Genomic DNA, 14,555 nt, shown 5'->3' with positions numbered 1-14,555 from the left:
AGAGAAATCCAAATTTTAAAACAGATACCTAGGAGAGTCAGAGAACAGAGGAGACGATATCAATTCTTGTCCACACAGTTGATCAAATACAACGTGATGTTTAGATGGTTGATTCTGGAAGGAATGCTGATCTCATGGCAGGAAAATAAATTTAGGATCGATACACTTGACAAAGCACACGAATTCTTTGAACATTATTTCACAACAGATGAAGACCCGGAGAGTAGGGAGGAAGTAGAAAGAAGTGCCAAGAAGAACATTACCCAGAAGAAAAAGATGTAGAGCGAGAGCAAAGTTCATGTTAATTCTTAATATGGTTTGGTTTAGGATTATTCTCTTATGTGAACCAGAACTAGATTAGTGTCTTATGTGAACAAGGCTATTGTAGTACCCTTGTTGTATAGCAACCTGCCTGCACGTGCTCCTTGATTCCATAAACGAATTGGTGATGGAGTTTTGTAGGCTTATGGTTCTGGGGGACTTCAATCTGACTTCCATGGAAGTGAGGTAAGAGACAGTTCAGAAATTCATGGCTACCATGACAGGCATTGGCCTGTTCCAGTTCATCCAGGGTCCAACAAGCATCAGTGATTTAATGCCAGGTCTGATTTTACTGTCAGAACGGGGGCAATGTGATTTGGAGCTGGTGGAGGTATCTGTTGCTTCCCTGTGATGGTCAGATCTCTTTCTGTGGAATATCATACCTCCAGGGGTTAGATTGGCCCAGACTCTACCTGCCTTCTTCAAGGCTTTAAAAGCTTGACTGTGCCACAGGTTACAATTCCCTAACCCTAACCCTGTCCCTCTCATTCTGATAAACACACCTTCTCCAGCAAAGATAGTCTCTGGCCTGGTTTACTGTGGACTTAATCCTCACCTTATTCATCTTCAGTGCAGAAAGCCATTGCTGAGTCTAAGGAGAAAGTTATTTGATTTAGATTTACAAAAAACAGATTTAAACTGTATATCACCATTTGGCAGTATATCTTATACCATCTCTTAAATATTTTTGTAGTAGTTTTCCTGCTCTTTGTAGAAGGGCCTTCACACTAGAAAGGCATTCTATCCTATTCTCAATGGTCATGGAAGGGGATTTTAATTATATCCCTTACCAGGGGCATGTATATCTGTGTGCTTAGAAATAGACAGTTGCACATGTTTTACTGAGTTGTCTTTTATACCATGCCTGGTGTGCAGAGCTGAATTTTTTTCCATATTAGCAAATGCTTGGGCTGATCCTAATCAGAGACTTTAAGGTTGTTGTTTTTTTAATTAAAGGATTCAACTAGTGAAATTTCTGGGAAAAGGTTAAAAAAATTGTGCCATCCCATTTGTTAAGCAAAGGCATTGAGTCTAAGCAAGGCACAGACAAAAATGAAATCTAGTGGTTTATAAAGTTTGCCTTTTATGATATTTTTCCATGTTAAATTGATTTCAGGTACATCATTCTAATTTCTATCTAAAAATAAATCTATGACTGCAAACAAGCAATCACCTACTCCCACACAGAAGGCGTTTGGAAAGTAAAGTATGCTTTTTTAAAACAAACAATCAGCTTATTACAGAAAGTCTATTTTAATGATGACTGAAGTACTGGAGAGTTTACTTATGTAGCTTTCTGCATTACATTTCAACTTTGATTTTTTTTTTTGAGGGGGGTGACATAAAACCCTTGTTGGAATTTCTGCTTCTGTATATTTTGGATCTTCTCAGACCAGGAGCCTACTGTCAGAATTGTAAATCTATTCATGTGTGTGGTTTTCCTTAAGTGAGGGAAATGACACATGATCCATCGAATGCTCTTTAATCTCATTTAAGAACCCAACACTGCTGATCAAAGCATGTTTATTCAGGAAGAAGGATTACAGTTTGCCAACTGTCATTTCATTTTATGATGTGTTTGTAATTTACTTGTTCTTTGTTTCTTAATATAAGGTACTTCAACACTCTTATTTGTTGAGCTATAAATAGGCCTCAGCCTATGGTTCCATTTCCTAGGCAATGATCAAATATATTTACATACAAAAGTAATGAAGAATTCACATTGCCAAATGTTTACAATGTGCACTGATAAAAGGAACACACACTATTGCAATTATATACTGTTTGTGTTGCACAAATCAGACAAGGAATGTGCTAAAACTTCTGAAATGGGTTCAGAGGAATGGGACCAATACATTGATGTATATTTTTTGATACCTACTTGAATGTGGTAAAAGAATCCAGTGTTAAGGTTAATTGTTGATGCAGATCCTAAAAACCACAAGTGTTTAAATTTTCATATTATAGCATGATGATTTTACCACTATGTGGAGTAGATTCAGAATTATTTATAGAGTTGAAATCACTCTCTGCTTTGTAATTAAATCTGCATCCATTTTATTTAACCAGATAAATACTTCATATACAGTATGTTTAACTGCATACAATATGTATTTAATCCTCTGAGGCCAGCTAGATGGCAGTGGTGATATTGAAAAGGTGAAGTTAATATTAAAATAAGAAACCCTCTGGGAATTCCAGGTCTATACATTAAAATTCTATATTATCAAGAAAACTACATAAATGTATCTATGAAGTCACCAAGTTTAGTTTTTTAAATTCATATTTCACACAAGTAAAACATTGGATTGCATTGCGAGTAGCACAGAAAATGGCACATTTCTGAATCTCACAGTTCTGACAGTATAATTCAGAATACTTTTAAAGGAAGGCCACTAGAAGATGTGAAAAAATATGACAAGCATCAAAATTGTTTTATTAATGAGCTATTGCTTATTTAATATATTAGCATACTAAGAGTATAATTCACATAAGAGATTTCTGTTATTAACACATGTTAGCACAGCCTTAAATATCTGTCCAGTCAGTCAGCCAGCCAGCCAGTTGTAGTTTTTATTAATACTGTTTTACATTTGTTTTAGAAAAGAAGATTCTGGCTATCACATAATATTCAGCCTTCAGTAGTGCTCTTGTAAATTAATTATCATTAATGTAAATGACTTAGGCTGACCAGCCTAATTAGCTTGCTAATATGTTCATACTTAATAACTGGTGTGAACATTATTCACCTACGAGACATATTTAATATTTATAACTATAGTAATTTCCCAGTAATTATATCCATACATCAAGAATTAAAGCGTGTAACTTTCATTGTCTGGACTGCCAATGTAAGAATTGAAATTAAGCCTTTTCTATTGGATTTTCACCTTGATGATCCTCAGTCACTTCTTTGTCTTCTTGGTGGATTAGTTCTACTCCTTGTTCTTGCTTATCTGTCAGATGTTCAATTTTCAGTTTGTTACCTTTCAGTCTTTTTTTATACATTTTCTTATGTTGTCCCTGTGTGATTATAAATGATAAATTAGTAGTAGATAAATTAGTAGTTAAAAATAGCTTCATTTTCTTAAAACAAAAAGGTGGATTTTCAACTATCTTTGAAAATTTTACAAAAGTTAACTACTTGATTATTTTAAATCAATTAACTTGATTATTTAAATACAAATTCTATAACAACTATAACAGCTGCAAGATTTGACAACATTGGTCCTTTTCTGGTTGCTTTTCTGGTTGTTGAGACCTTGTCCCAATGCTATTTAATTTATTTTAATTGAACTACAATTCAACTGAATGTATTGGTATTCACAGGTTTGGGAATTATTTACATTATTTCTGTTTTCTTGCAAAAGTTTCAGACCCTTGACTCAGGAATGTGTACTTTAGAAATGTTTTGAGATTTGGGATTAATGTAAAGCAGAGAAAGCATTGCAACTTCACATTTATTCCCTTCAAGCTATTTGTTGCATGAAGATAAAAGTCTGAAAACCCTTTTGAAGGAAAGTGCCTTCCCATGCTTCTAACATCTAAGAGTTGCTTTTGTTGATCTTTAAAGCAGACCAGGATTTTAGGTATTACTTGGGTACATAAAATCTGACCTTAGAGGGATGGGAAAAGTAAGTGGATTGCATAATTTCAGTGCTACTGGTATGTTATTTTGGACAGAAAAAAAGACAAATAATATTTTATATAAAAATATTGATTAATTTTCTATTCTAAAACTTGGGTCCCATACCCTTAAACTTAGTGAAATGTATATATGTGCAATTTTTTATGTATGGAGCTTCACATGACCAGTCAGTGGATTCATTCCAAATCTTGACACCATGCGCATCAGTTTGAACTGATTTTATTTTGTTCCCTTAATGAGCATCTCAAAAGGGTCAATCATTACCTATGAATTACCAAAAATAATACTGTGAAGCAACAATTATTTTCATATGCATACAATGCAAAATTTGCCAATACAAGGATTGCTTGTTCATTGGTCCTATGTAACTGAAATGTCTTCTCTTTTTTTCTCATTTGATACTTTACATCTTTTCTCCTATGGGTGTTTTTTCCCCTGCTTTAGAAATCATCCATCCTATCCTCTCCTCTAGCAGGAACGTCTGCCTCATTTTCATTTCATTCCCCACAAAGTTTACACTTTGCCAGCATCTAATGAGAAAAAGAAGAAAAAAAAAAACACCTTTGCTAGACCAATTCTCGAATACAGCTCATCTGTCTGGAACCCGCACTGCATATCAGATATTAATACAATTGAGCGAGTCCAGAGATATTTCACGAGAAGAGTACTCCACTCCTCTGCTCACAACAGAATATCTTATGCCACCAGGCTTGAAATTTTGGGCTTGGACAACTTAGAACTATGCCGCCTTCGGTCTGACCTAAACGTAGTATACAAAATTATCTGCTACAACATCCTACTTGTTAATGACTATTTCAGCTTCAACCGCAACAATACACGAGCACACAATAGAAATAAACTTAAGGTAAACCGCTCTAAACTCGATTGCAGAAAATATGACTTCAGTAACAGAGTAGTCAATGTCTGGAATACACTACCTGACTCTGTGGTTACTTCCCCATAACTTTAACCTTAGACTGTCTACTGTTGACCTCACCCCATTCCTAAGAAGTCTGTAAGGGGCGTGCATAAGCGCACCAACATGCCTACCGTCCCTGTCCTACTGTCCCCATTTATTTGTATCCTTATCCTGTATTCATAATCATGTTTATACTTATATCCGTTATCTTATGTATTTGACTAAATAAATAAATAAATAAACATAAAAAGATCCTTTACAGATTGTAGAAAGGAGAAGATGGAGAAGATGTGCAGCCTTAATGATCAAGCAGTTGGAAGAACCATTTGGCAGTTGAAGGGCAAGGGAGGCCCCAGGAAGGCCTGATTCTAGTCTGATGGGGCAGAATCAAGAACATGCATGTTGCCTTGATCTTTGGAGGAAGATACAAACTTAAAAAATAAGAATCTGTTAGAGTTTGCAGCAAACCAACCAGCACACAAGTAAATAATTCTGCAGTACTCATTTATATAAGAAACTTCTTTATGTACAATACCATACAGCAGAAGCCAGAACCAGAACTCAGAATCCAGAAGTACAGAATCAATAATCACAGAAGCAATAATGCAAGGACAAACCAACTCTTATATATAACAGTCAAGCTAAGCCACACCCAGGCTCCAAACTGTCTGAGACACCAAACATTGGCTGACCTGTTATCATGTCTATTCCAATTCATGACCTTTTATTCACTGACAGAATCTACAAATGAGACAAATGTATGCCTAGGTAAAATACAGTATGTGTCTGTGTGTATATATGAAAGTAAGCATCTGATGGGTAACTGCCACATTTTTCTTCTTATTAATATAAAATAAGAGGTAGTTGAAATATTCACTTTCACAGTTGGTCTATCAATGCTGCAGGCAGGAAAAATTAATCCAGGATTCCTTGGATCCCACAGCACAGAGATGATTGGTGATTTCCTCCAGATCCAAACATCCCATTTTTCAGAGATTAAGGGCCTCCTCAAGAAATCCATTCCAAACCCAAATCCATTCCTGGTTGTATCCTTGTACATTGAATTCTCTTAGCTAATTTTTTCATGATACTATTACAATGATATTTAATAGTAATTAAAGAAACCAAAATAGAGTCACATTAAATTCATTTAATCTTCATGTTAGCAGCTTTTTATATCCCATTTATTCATACTTTAATATATGTTTCCTAGCATCTTTTAAATCCATCTTTTATAAACAAAGTGAATTGCCATTAGAATTAATTAAACTACCTGAACTGAGCACGGGTTTAGTAAATGTTATTCGAGTTGTTAATAGCAGATATTGAAATTTAATAAATGAATAATATATAAGATAGGATATTTCAGTTCTATTATGGCTTTGACACCCCTCAGTTTTCCACGCTTACTGGAACAACTATGGAATTTTCCAGCTTTTCATTAGCACAATTTTTTTCTGCCTTAAAAACTGCAAGAGGTACAGCTTAGCAACAGAAGGCCTAGAGATACATACAGACCAGCAGAAATGTGTGGTATGTATATAATTAGCAGCAGCAATTACCTTTTGAATCTGCAACTCACACAGGCTTTGAGGATATCTTGTAATACTGCTCATGTAGTTTTTAGTCTTTCGCCAATCTTCACTCCATTTCTGGATACTGTACCGAGATTTACACTTTGCAATTCTTTCCAGAATGGCACAATTTTCTTGGTTTATTCTGAATAATTCTTGCTCTTGTTTTTCTCTGTTTAAACTAAAAGCGGGGGGGGGGGGAGGAGAGCTCTGTGCAATAAATTAATCATTCAAGCATTAAAAGTGAAATGCATTCTGTCCCATCTTCGAAATGGCAAATGAAAATAAGTTCTTCTTACTGCTCTAATTAAATTGAAATTAAACTGAAATCATGGCTCTTTTCTGTTACTGTCATATGGCTGTAGCTCACGCTACTGCTTTTCTTCCACTATGACTGGATGATGGAAGTTCTAATGTAAAACATCTAAAATACTGCAAATTGGCAAGGGCTGAAAAGCACTCCCCCCCCCCCAATATTAAATATTAAAACTTTCTCTTGGGCTATTGAACTTAACTGCTCAGAAGGAACCTTCCCAGGTTTTAATATAATGAACTTTAACTGATCTAGTTATGTGTGTAGCATGAAAGTGTCCCCTTAATTACGCTGGTAGTTATCACCAAAATAGTTATTTAAATTATTTATACTTTTTTCAAAAACTTAAGTATGCAAAGTTAGAAGATCAAAATGCATATACATGCATACAGTACATAAAGGTCCAGTAGTGTCTGATTCTAGGGGGTGGTGCTCATCTCCGTTTTCTTAACTGGGGGAGCCAGCATTGTTCTAAGAGACTTCCATGGTCATGTGGCCAGCATGACTATATACCAGTGATGGCTAATATTTCTGGACCGAGTACCCAAAGCGTGTGTGTGTGAGTGCAAATGCGTGTGTACACCTGAACCCCCAAAATCCAATGCACGCATGGCCCTGTGCATGCACCCCTCCCCCTGCACATGCACGCCTGGCCCCCTGCATGTGTCTTGCCCCCTGCGCATGTGCGTGCAGCCGTCCCACACATGCTCCGTCCCGCATGCGTGCACACCCCCCACCTCCTGCCCCCCCACACATGCACAGCAGAGACCTAAAGACCAGCTGGCTGGCGGGAGATACACGTGCATGCGCAGCAGAGCTGAACTGGGGTGACGGCTCATGTGCCATCAGAGAGGGCGCTGAGTGCCACCTCTGGCACGTGTGCCATAGGTTTGCCATCATGGCTATATACTGAGGCACAAGGAAAGCTGTTGCCTTATAAATGATACCTATTTATCCATTCTCATTTCTATTCTTTTGAAATGCTAAGTGGACAGGAGCTGGAGCAAGTAACAAGAGCTCAGCCTGTCACACAGGCTCAAGTCTCGAATCCGGGCTGTCAGCTTTTCAGTGATAAGCTTAGCATCTTTAACTGCTGAGCTATTGCACTCCTATATAGTCCATAGCAACCAGTTTTAACATTAGAATGTCTTTCTTGATTTTCCCTGGTTTAGCTCCCTAATAGCCATAATCTGTAATTATAGTATTGTTACACTTGCAGTAATGTCTCAATAGCATAGGGGTTATAATACAGTACACAGAAAGTTATCAATTTGAAACTTAGCAGAAATATTTTAGGTTTTTTTCCTGAAGTATCCTGTGTTTTGTTTTAGGTTGTTTTTTTTTTTTGGCTGGACTTTTTTATTAGTCCATTGATGCACCAGTGAAAGTTGGGGTTCTTTTTTCCCCCCCGACACCAAATAAATGAAGTAATAAATTCTCTGCTGTGAAGCGCAAGCAATCGGAGCCACTCATGAATAGCTTAACTCAGCAACTTTATTGATTTCTACTTATATTACAAGAATCTCCCAGATTTTTTGCCTTCCCCAGGAACAAGTAGATAAGGTTTCATGGATCCGGGCGAGGGGGAGGAGAGGGGAAGCAAACTTATGCTTCTAGTAGCTGCACAAGAACTCAAGGCTGATTCCCGACTTTTACCCTCCTCCTCCTACCAGTCTGGCTGGCAGTTTCCCAACATCTGCAGTATTGCTATTTGATCTCTTAACTTTGTAAGCCACATAACATTTTTCAGAAAGTATACATGTCTAGTAACCATGGACCATGGAGAGGACACAGCTGGAAGGCAGAAGGGCCCCAGATTATTATTATAGTTATTACAGATATATAATATTCGTCATTTTTACTCCAAACCTTACCTTTTGGTTATATATTCATTTTTATTATCTACTCTTCCTTCAGTCTTCATGATGTAAGATATCTTCTTTAGTAACAAATGGTTATCTCGTTCTATTGTAGACAAACGGTCCTTATCAAGCTTTAGGCATTAAAAAAAGAATATTTTAATAGATCATGTTTATATCCAATTAATATTTTCCTCCCCCCATCCCCATTAATACTACCTATACAATGGCACTGAAAAAAGTGGCATGACCATTTTTCACACTTATGACCATTGCCGCATCCCCATGATCACATGACTTACACTCGGATGCTTGACAATTGACTCACATTTATGACAGTTGCAGTGTCCCAAAGTCATGTGATCCCCTTTTGTGAACTTCTGACAAGTATAGTGAATGAGGAAACCAGATTCACTTAACAACCATGTTACTAACTTAACAATTGCAGTGAATCACTTAATAGATGTGGGGCGAAAAGTCGTAAAAAACTCACTTAACAAATTTCTCACTTAACAATATAAATCTTGGGCTCAGTTGTGGTTGTAAATTGAGGATTACTTGTATTTCTTTCTGACTCAGTATCTATATCAACATCATTTCTTTTATGCATGACCTATCTATATTTTGCTTGGTGTATTTCACAGAAAACATCAAGCCAAATGGCACAGTTCACAAACAATGGCTAGATTCATACTACATACTGATCCCTTACACAAAGCCAAAACCAATCAAATCACATGTTAGCCTGAAGTGTTCAAAAAATGAGATTCGGGACCATATGTATTTGAAAATTACTATGGGTAACCTCTAACGTACTTTGACCTAGTGCAGTTCTACTCAATTCCTATATCCAGATCAGAGCAAGACGATGCACTATTCACACCAGCTAGCAAATGAAGTATCTTGAAAATTTCTTCTTAAGTAATCCACCTCTCATAGTTTCTGCTAGATTTGTATATTTAAGATATCTTCAAATGGTAGAAAACTGTGCATTTTTCTGATGTAATGGTACGTGGGGATGATCTTGGGAGACAAGAGAAAATGTCGTAAGGACTTGAAAGACAGTTTGCCTGTACAACATTATGATGAACCACTGTTTGAGTCCAAAGATGAAGTTACAAAGGTGTCTCAAAAGGTACCATCCTAGTTTTCAGGAGAGTGAAAATGAGAGATGGGAGAACATTCAGTCTTGCAAGATTGTATTAATGGAATCTTGCAATGAAGATACAGCTAGTACTCCTGGATGTGTTTCTTGTCTCATTGAAATCTTGCAAGGCTGAACATTTAAATACAAAAATTTTAAAAAGACACAGAATAAAAAAATATTTTGATTGTAGTTCATAAATGTTTATATTATAATAGTGCACCTCGTGATCTTTTAAGCCCTCTTGTCTCTGTTTTGGATACAGCGAAATATAAATCGCAGCATACCTTAAGTTTTCTTAATTTCAAGTGAAGATGTCCATATGTTGGAGGAGCGGATGTGTCTACCACAGGCTTGGCTCTCAGGATCTGCAGCAGGTTAAAAAAAATGTGTTTAATTTTGGTGTTTAATTTTCACTTGGCATGAATGAATCAATAAGGCTCTTACTTTTAGTTTGATGTTTAAATTCTGAAACTCCCAAATTTATTTCATACCTGAAGTAGAACCCATTGGCTCTTAGTAAGGAACAATTCTTTATCTCTCTCTATTGCAATTAGAATTCTAATGGTGGTGACAGGATTACAGATATTCGTCACTTAATTTAGTGACCAGATTTACAATAGCACTGAATAAGTGGTGCTTAGGACTGGTCGTTAAAGTTCTGGCCATTCCAGCAGTTGGTGGTCATGTGATAATGACCCAGGCATTTGTCAACTAGGTTGTGCATATATATCTTTTTACAATTCAGTGAACCTTACTCTCAGATGAATTACATGTTCACTCATTCATACATTTATTCATTATTTCTGGAAAAAAATTCCTACAGAAAAATGTCTCAAAATAGTGACATCTGACTAACACAGTTCTAAGTATGTTTACTCAGAAGTAAATCATACTTGTTTGATGGCTCTTAATCCCAGGATTCTACTCATAGGTTTACAATTATTACTCATAGGATTACACATTGGCAAAAAGATTCAGAACACAAAATACAAGCTGAGTGGACATGACCTTGTAGACAATCCTCACTCTGTCAAAGACCTTGGAGTACTCATATCTAATGATCTAAGTGCCAAAGCCCACTGTAACAACATCACCAAAAAGGCATTAAGAGTTGTAAACCTAATTTTGCGCAGCTTCTTCTCCGGTAATATTACACTACTAACCAGAGCATACAAAACATTTGCTAGACCAATTCTTGAATACAGCTCATCTGTCTGGAACCCGCACTGCATATCGGACACTAATACAATTGAGTGAGTCCAGAGATATTTCACGAAAAGAGTCCTCCGCTCCTCTGCTTGCAACAGAATACATTATGCCACCAGACTTGAAATTTTGGGCTTAGACAACTTAGAACTACACCGCTTTAGGTCTGATCTAAGTGTAGTTCATAAAATTATCTTCTACAATGTCCTACCTGTCAATGACTATTTCAGCGTCAACCACAACAATACACAAGCACGCAATAGATACAAATGTAAAGTAAACCGCTCCAAACTCGATTGGAGAAAATATGACTTCAACAACAGAGTGGTCAATGCCTGGAATGCACTACCTGACTCTGTGGTTTCATCCCCAAACCAGTGGTGGGTTTCAAAATTTTTTACTACCTGTTCTGTGGGTGTGGTTTGGTGGGCGTGGCATGACTTGGTGGGGGTGGCTTGGGCGTGGCAGGGGAAGGATACTGTAAAATCTCCATTCCCACCCCACTCCAGGAGAAGGAAACTGTAAAATCTCCATTCCCACCCCACTCCAGGGGAAGGAAACTGTAAAATCCCCATTTCCTCCTGATCATCTGGGACTTGGGAGGCAGAGAATAGATGGGGATGGGGCCAGTCAGAATTTTTACTACCGATTCTCCAAACTACTCAAAATTTCCGCTAGCGGTTCTCCAGAACTGGCCAGAACCTGCTGCAACCCACCTCTGCCCCAAACCCCCAAAATTTTAACCTTACACTGTCTACTATTGACCTCACCTCATTCCTAAGAGGTGTGCATAAGCGCACCAATGTGCCTACCATCCCTGTCCTAATGTTCCCTTTTATTTGTATCCATTTCATGTATTCAAATCATGTTTATACTTATATATGTTATCTAATACGTGCTTGATAAAACAAACAAACAAACAAACAAACAATTTAATGAGTTTGAACTGAAGTAAATGTTGCATACAGATACATGAAATTTCATCATCATCATCATCATCATCATCATCATCATCATCATCATCATATTTCTAGCCCACTCGATATCCCAGTCTCTTCCACTTAGAATGGTCACTCTCTATTACATGCCCCTATCTAGCACCTATTTATTCCTCTTTGATTCTTTATGTCCTTTATTGGTATAACCATTTTCTATCTTGTAGCTCATTATGGATATAAAGTTAGTTCTTACAAGACACATTCCAGAACAGTGTATTTATAGGATGCCTATTTATCATTTACCTTAAAAGACCTAAGGTCTAAGTAAGAACAGAATAATAATAAAGTAGAACTGTAATCAGTCTTAAGAAATAAATAGTTAAATGCTGTAGAATCAAGATGAATTATACTGTAGTGTCATGAAAGGGCACATTTATCAGAAGGTAATAGATCAACACATTGATTATGAATTTTCTCTAAGCCTGTGGTCCCCAATGGAATACAAGTAGTCCTTGACTTACAACAGTTCATTTAGTCACCATTCAAAGTTACAACGGCATTGAAAAAAGTGACTTATGACCATTTTTCACACTTATGACCTTTGCAACATTCTCATGTCCCGTGATTTACATTCAGATGCTTGACAACTGACTCACATTTATGACACTTGCAGTATCTCAGAGTCATGTGATCTCCTATTGCGACCTTCTGACAAGCAAAGTCAATGGGGAAGCCAGATTCACTTAACGTCCATTTTACTAACTTAACAACTGTAGTGATTCACTAAAAAATGTGGTATAAAATGGAGCGAACTCAACAAATTTCTCACTTAACAATATAACTTTTGGGCTCAATTGTAGTTGTAAGTTGAGGACTAACCAGTGGTGGCTTCGTCCCGGTTCGTCCCGGTTCTGCTGAGCCGGTAGCGGTGATGATATGACATCACCGAACCGGTTCTGCCCCCCTGCCCCCCCCTGCCCCCCGCCCCCCCCACCCCGCATTATTCTTACCTTTTATTTGGCCCCACCCCCAATCTGTTGCTGCCTCCTGATTCCCAGCTGATGGCTAGAGGGAAAAAAACTGTTTAAACTCTTGCCCGGGGCTTCAAAGGGCCGCCCTACAGCTAATCAGTGTTAAAAGAAAACAAATGGGTAGACTAGTGCCTGCAAAAATATATGAGTAGATCAGTGTCTGAAAAAATAAGTGGGTAGACCAGTGCCTGCAAAAATAAATGGGTAGATCGGTACAGCTCTGCAAGCAGTTAGAAGCCTGGTAGACCAGTACCTCTGCTAAATCCTAAATAATTGTCACATGACCATCAAGCCACGCCCACAAAATAAGCCACGTCCACAGAACCGGTAGTAAAAAATTTTAGAACTCACCCCTAGGACTAACTATAATCGATCTCCAGTGCTTATTTGTAAGTGTGCTCACTTGCCGAGAAAAAGAACTGTACAATATTTCTGCAAATGTCAAATTTTCTACAATCCTGCTACTCCAGTGTATGATTACTAGTACTTGAAAATTTCAAAAATAAAGGAAATCAATATCAATGTATTATTTTTCATCTTAAGAAGGATGGAAAAATCAAGGACATCTTTGAATTGAAATTTATGGATATGTTTCCTATTATCTTAATTTTAAAACAAACATCAAATTACATTGGCACTATATATGTGTTTTTACTAATTATAAAATGCGACTAATATAAAATCTATTTATAATAAAATTCTGTATCTTTTCAGCACTGATGATTTTTTTTGCATTAGACAATTTATTTATAAACGGACAGTGATGTGGCATATGTATTTTCCCCCACTATGGACATGTGATGCTGTATTTCTTGGAGCGTATTGTGGTGGAAAAAGGACCATTAATAAATGTCATCGATAATCACTTTAATGCTGTTTCGTCATGGAAATTAATAACTATGTCCAAAAAACTAATATAAAAAGTAGTCATACTTTGGGAAATATTACATTTTTACTTTGGGTAAAAGAAAATATTACCCTGAGTATTTTAAGGTTGGAAGGGGTTTTATACCTAAATTTTGAGTACTAAAATTATATTTAGTTTAAAATGTGAAGTTGAGAAGAACAGCATACAGTGAATACCTATAAACAGGAAGGTAAGAAGTGGCTAACAGACCCTACCCTTGGCAGACCACGGAGTTATTCCTTTCAACAAGTTTGTCTTTGTGCATATGGCTTTAGTTATCAAAAAGTTATGCTTACCTTTTTCTTATGCTCTTCATAAGTAGTTTTGTCCCACTTCTGCTGAAGGTATTTACTGCCACACGGCAGGATTGGCTGGTAGGCACGATGCATCTTAAAACAACCTAAAATATATCTAAATCTGGAGTCCTTCAAGAAGTATGAGTCATCAGCTGGAACCTTCTTGAGCAAAGCTCTAACAACAGTGGTGTGTTTGCAGCAAGTCATGTGAGAGTTGTCATGGCATCACTGTAGCAAAAATTGAATAGCTAGTGGTAGCATTTTAAACACTAAGTGGGGGAAATGACAAATAAGTGCTAAGAAGTAAGAACAAAGATCCAAACAATATCTTAGATTATGTTGATCAGTGGAACGATTACATTTCTGCGATCTTGCTTAGCAGTCCAAATTTAAGG

General features: G+C 37.0%; 1 protein-coding gene across 1 annotated transcript; it reads right to left on the bottom strand.

The window, feature by feature from the left end:
- Nucleotides 1-3,077: 3,077 nt before the first annotated feature.
- On the bottom strand, nucleotides 3,078-14,253 carry CFAP97D2 (CFAP97 domain containing 2). The gene is made up of 5 exons (XM_070943570.1): nucleotides 14,161-14,253; nucleotides 10,067-10,147; nucleotides 8,651-8,769; nucleotides 6,452-6,644; nucleotides 3,078-3,345 (listed from the first exon to the last, which is right to left on the bottom strand). The coding sequence occupies exons 1-5, from the start codon at nucleotides 14,251-14,253 to the stop codon at nucleotides 3,187-3,189; spliced, it is 645 nt and encodes a 214-aa protein (XP_070799671.1). The 3' UTR covers nucleotides 3,078-3,186.
- Between the last annotated feature and the right edge of the window lie 302 nt (nucleotides 14,254-14,555).

Source organism: Pituophis catenifer, unplaced genomic scaffold (assembly GCF_029215685.1).
Source record: "Pituophis catenifer annectens isolate HBS135680 unplaced genomic scaffold, rPitCat1.0.hap2 SCAF_4, whole genome shotgun sequence".
Taxonomy (NCBI): Eukaryota; Metazoa; Chordata; class Lepidosauria; order Squamata; family Colubridae; genus Pituophis; species Pituophis catenifer.
The sequence above is the reverse complement of the archived record's forward strand: the minus strand, read 5'-3'. Positions and strand labels throughout refer to the sequence as shown.

What these genes read in the sequence shown, in the direction of transcription:
- CFAP97D2 (XM_070943570.1), bottom strand. Translation starts at nt 14,253, where the DNA reads ATGCATCGTGCCTACCAGCCAATCCTGCCGTGTGGCAGTAAATACCTT. An exon ending in TGAAATTAAGAAAACTTAAG is followed by an intron (nt 8,770 to 10,066) that starts GTATGCTGCGAT and finishes TAATGCCTAAAG; the next exon opens with CTTGATAAGGACCGTTTGTC. An exon ending in GTGAGTTGCAGATTCAAAAG is followed by an intron (nt 3,346 to 6,451) that starts GTAATTGCTGCT and finishes ATAATCACACAG; the next exon opens with GGACAACATAAGAAAATGTA.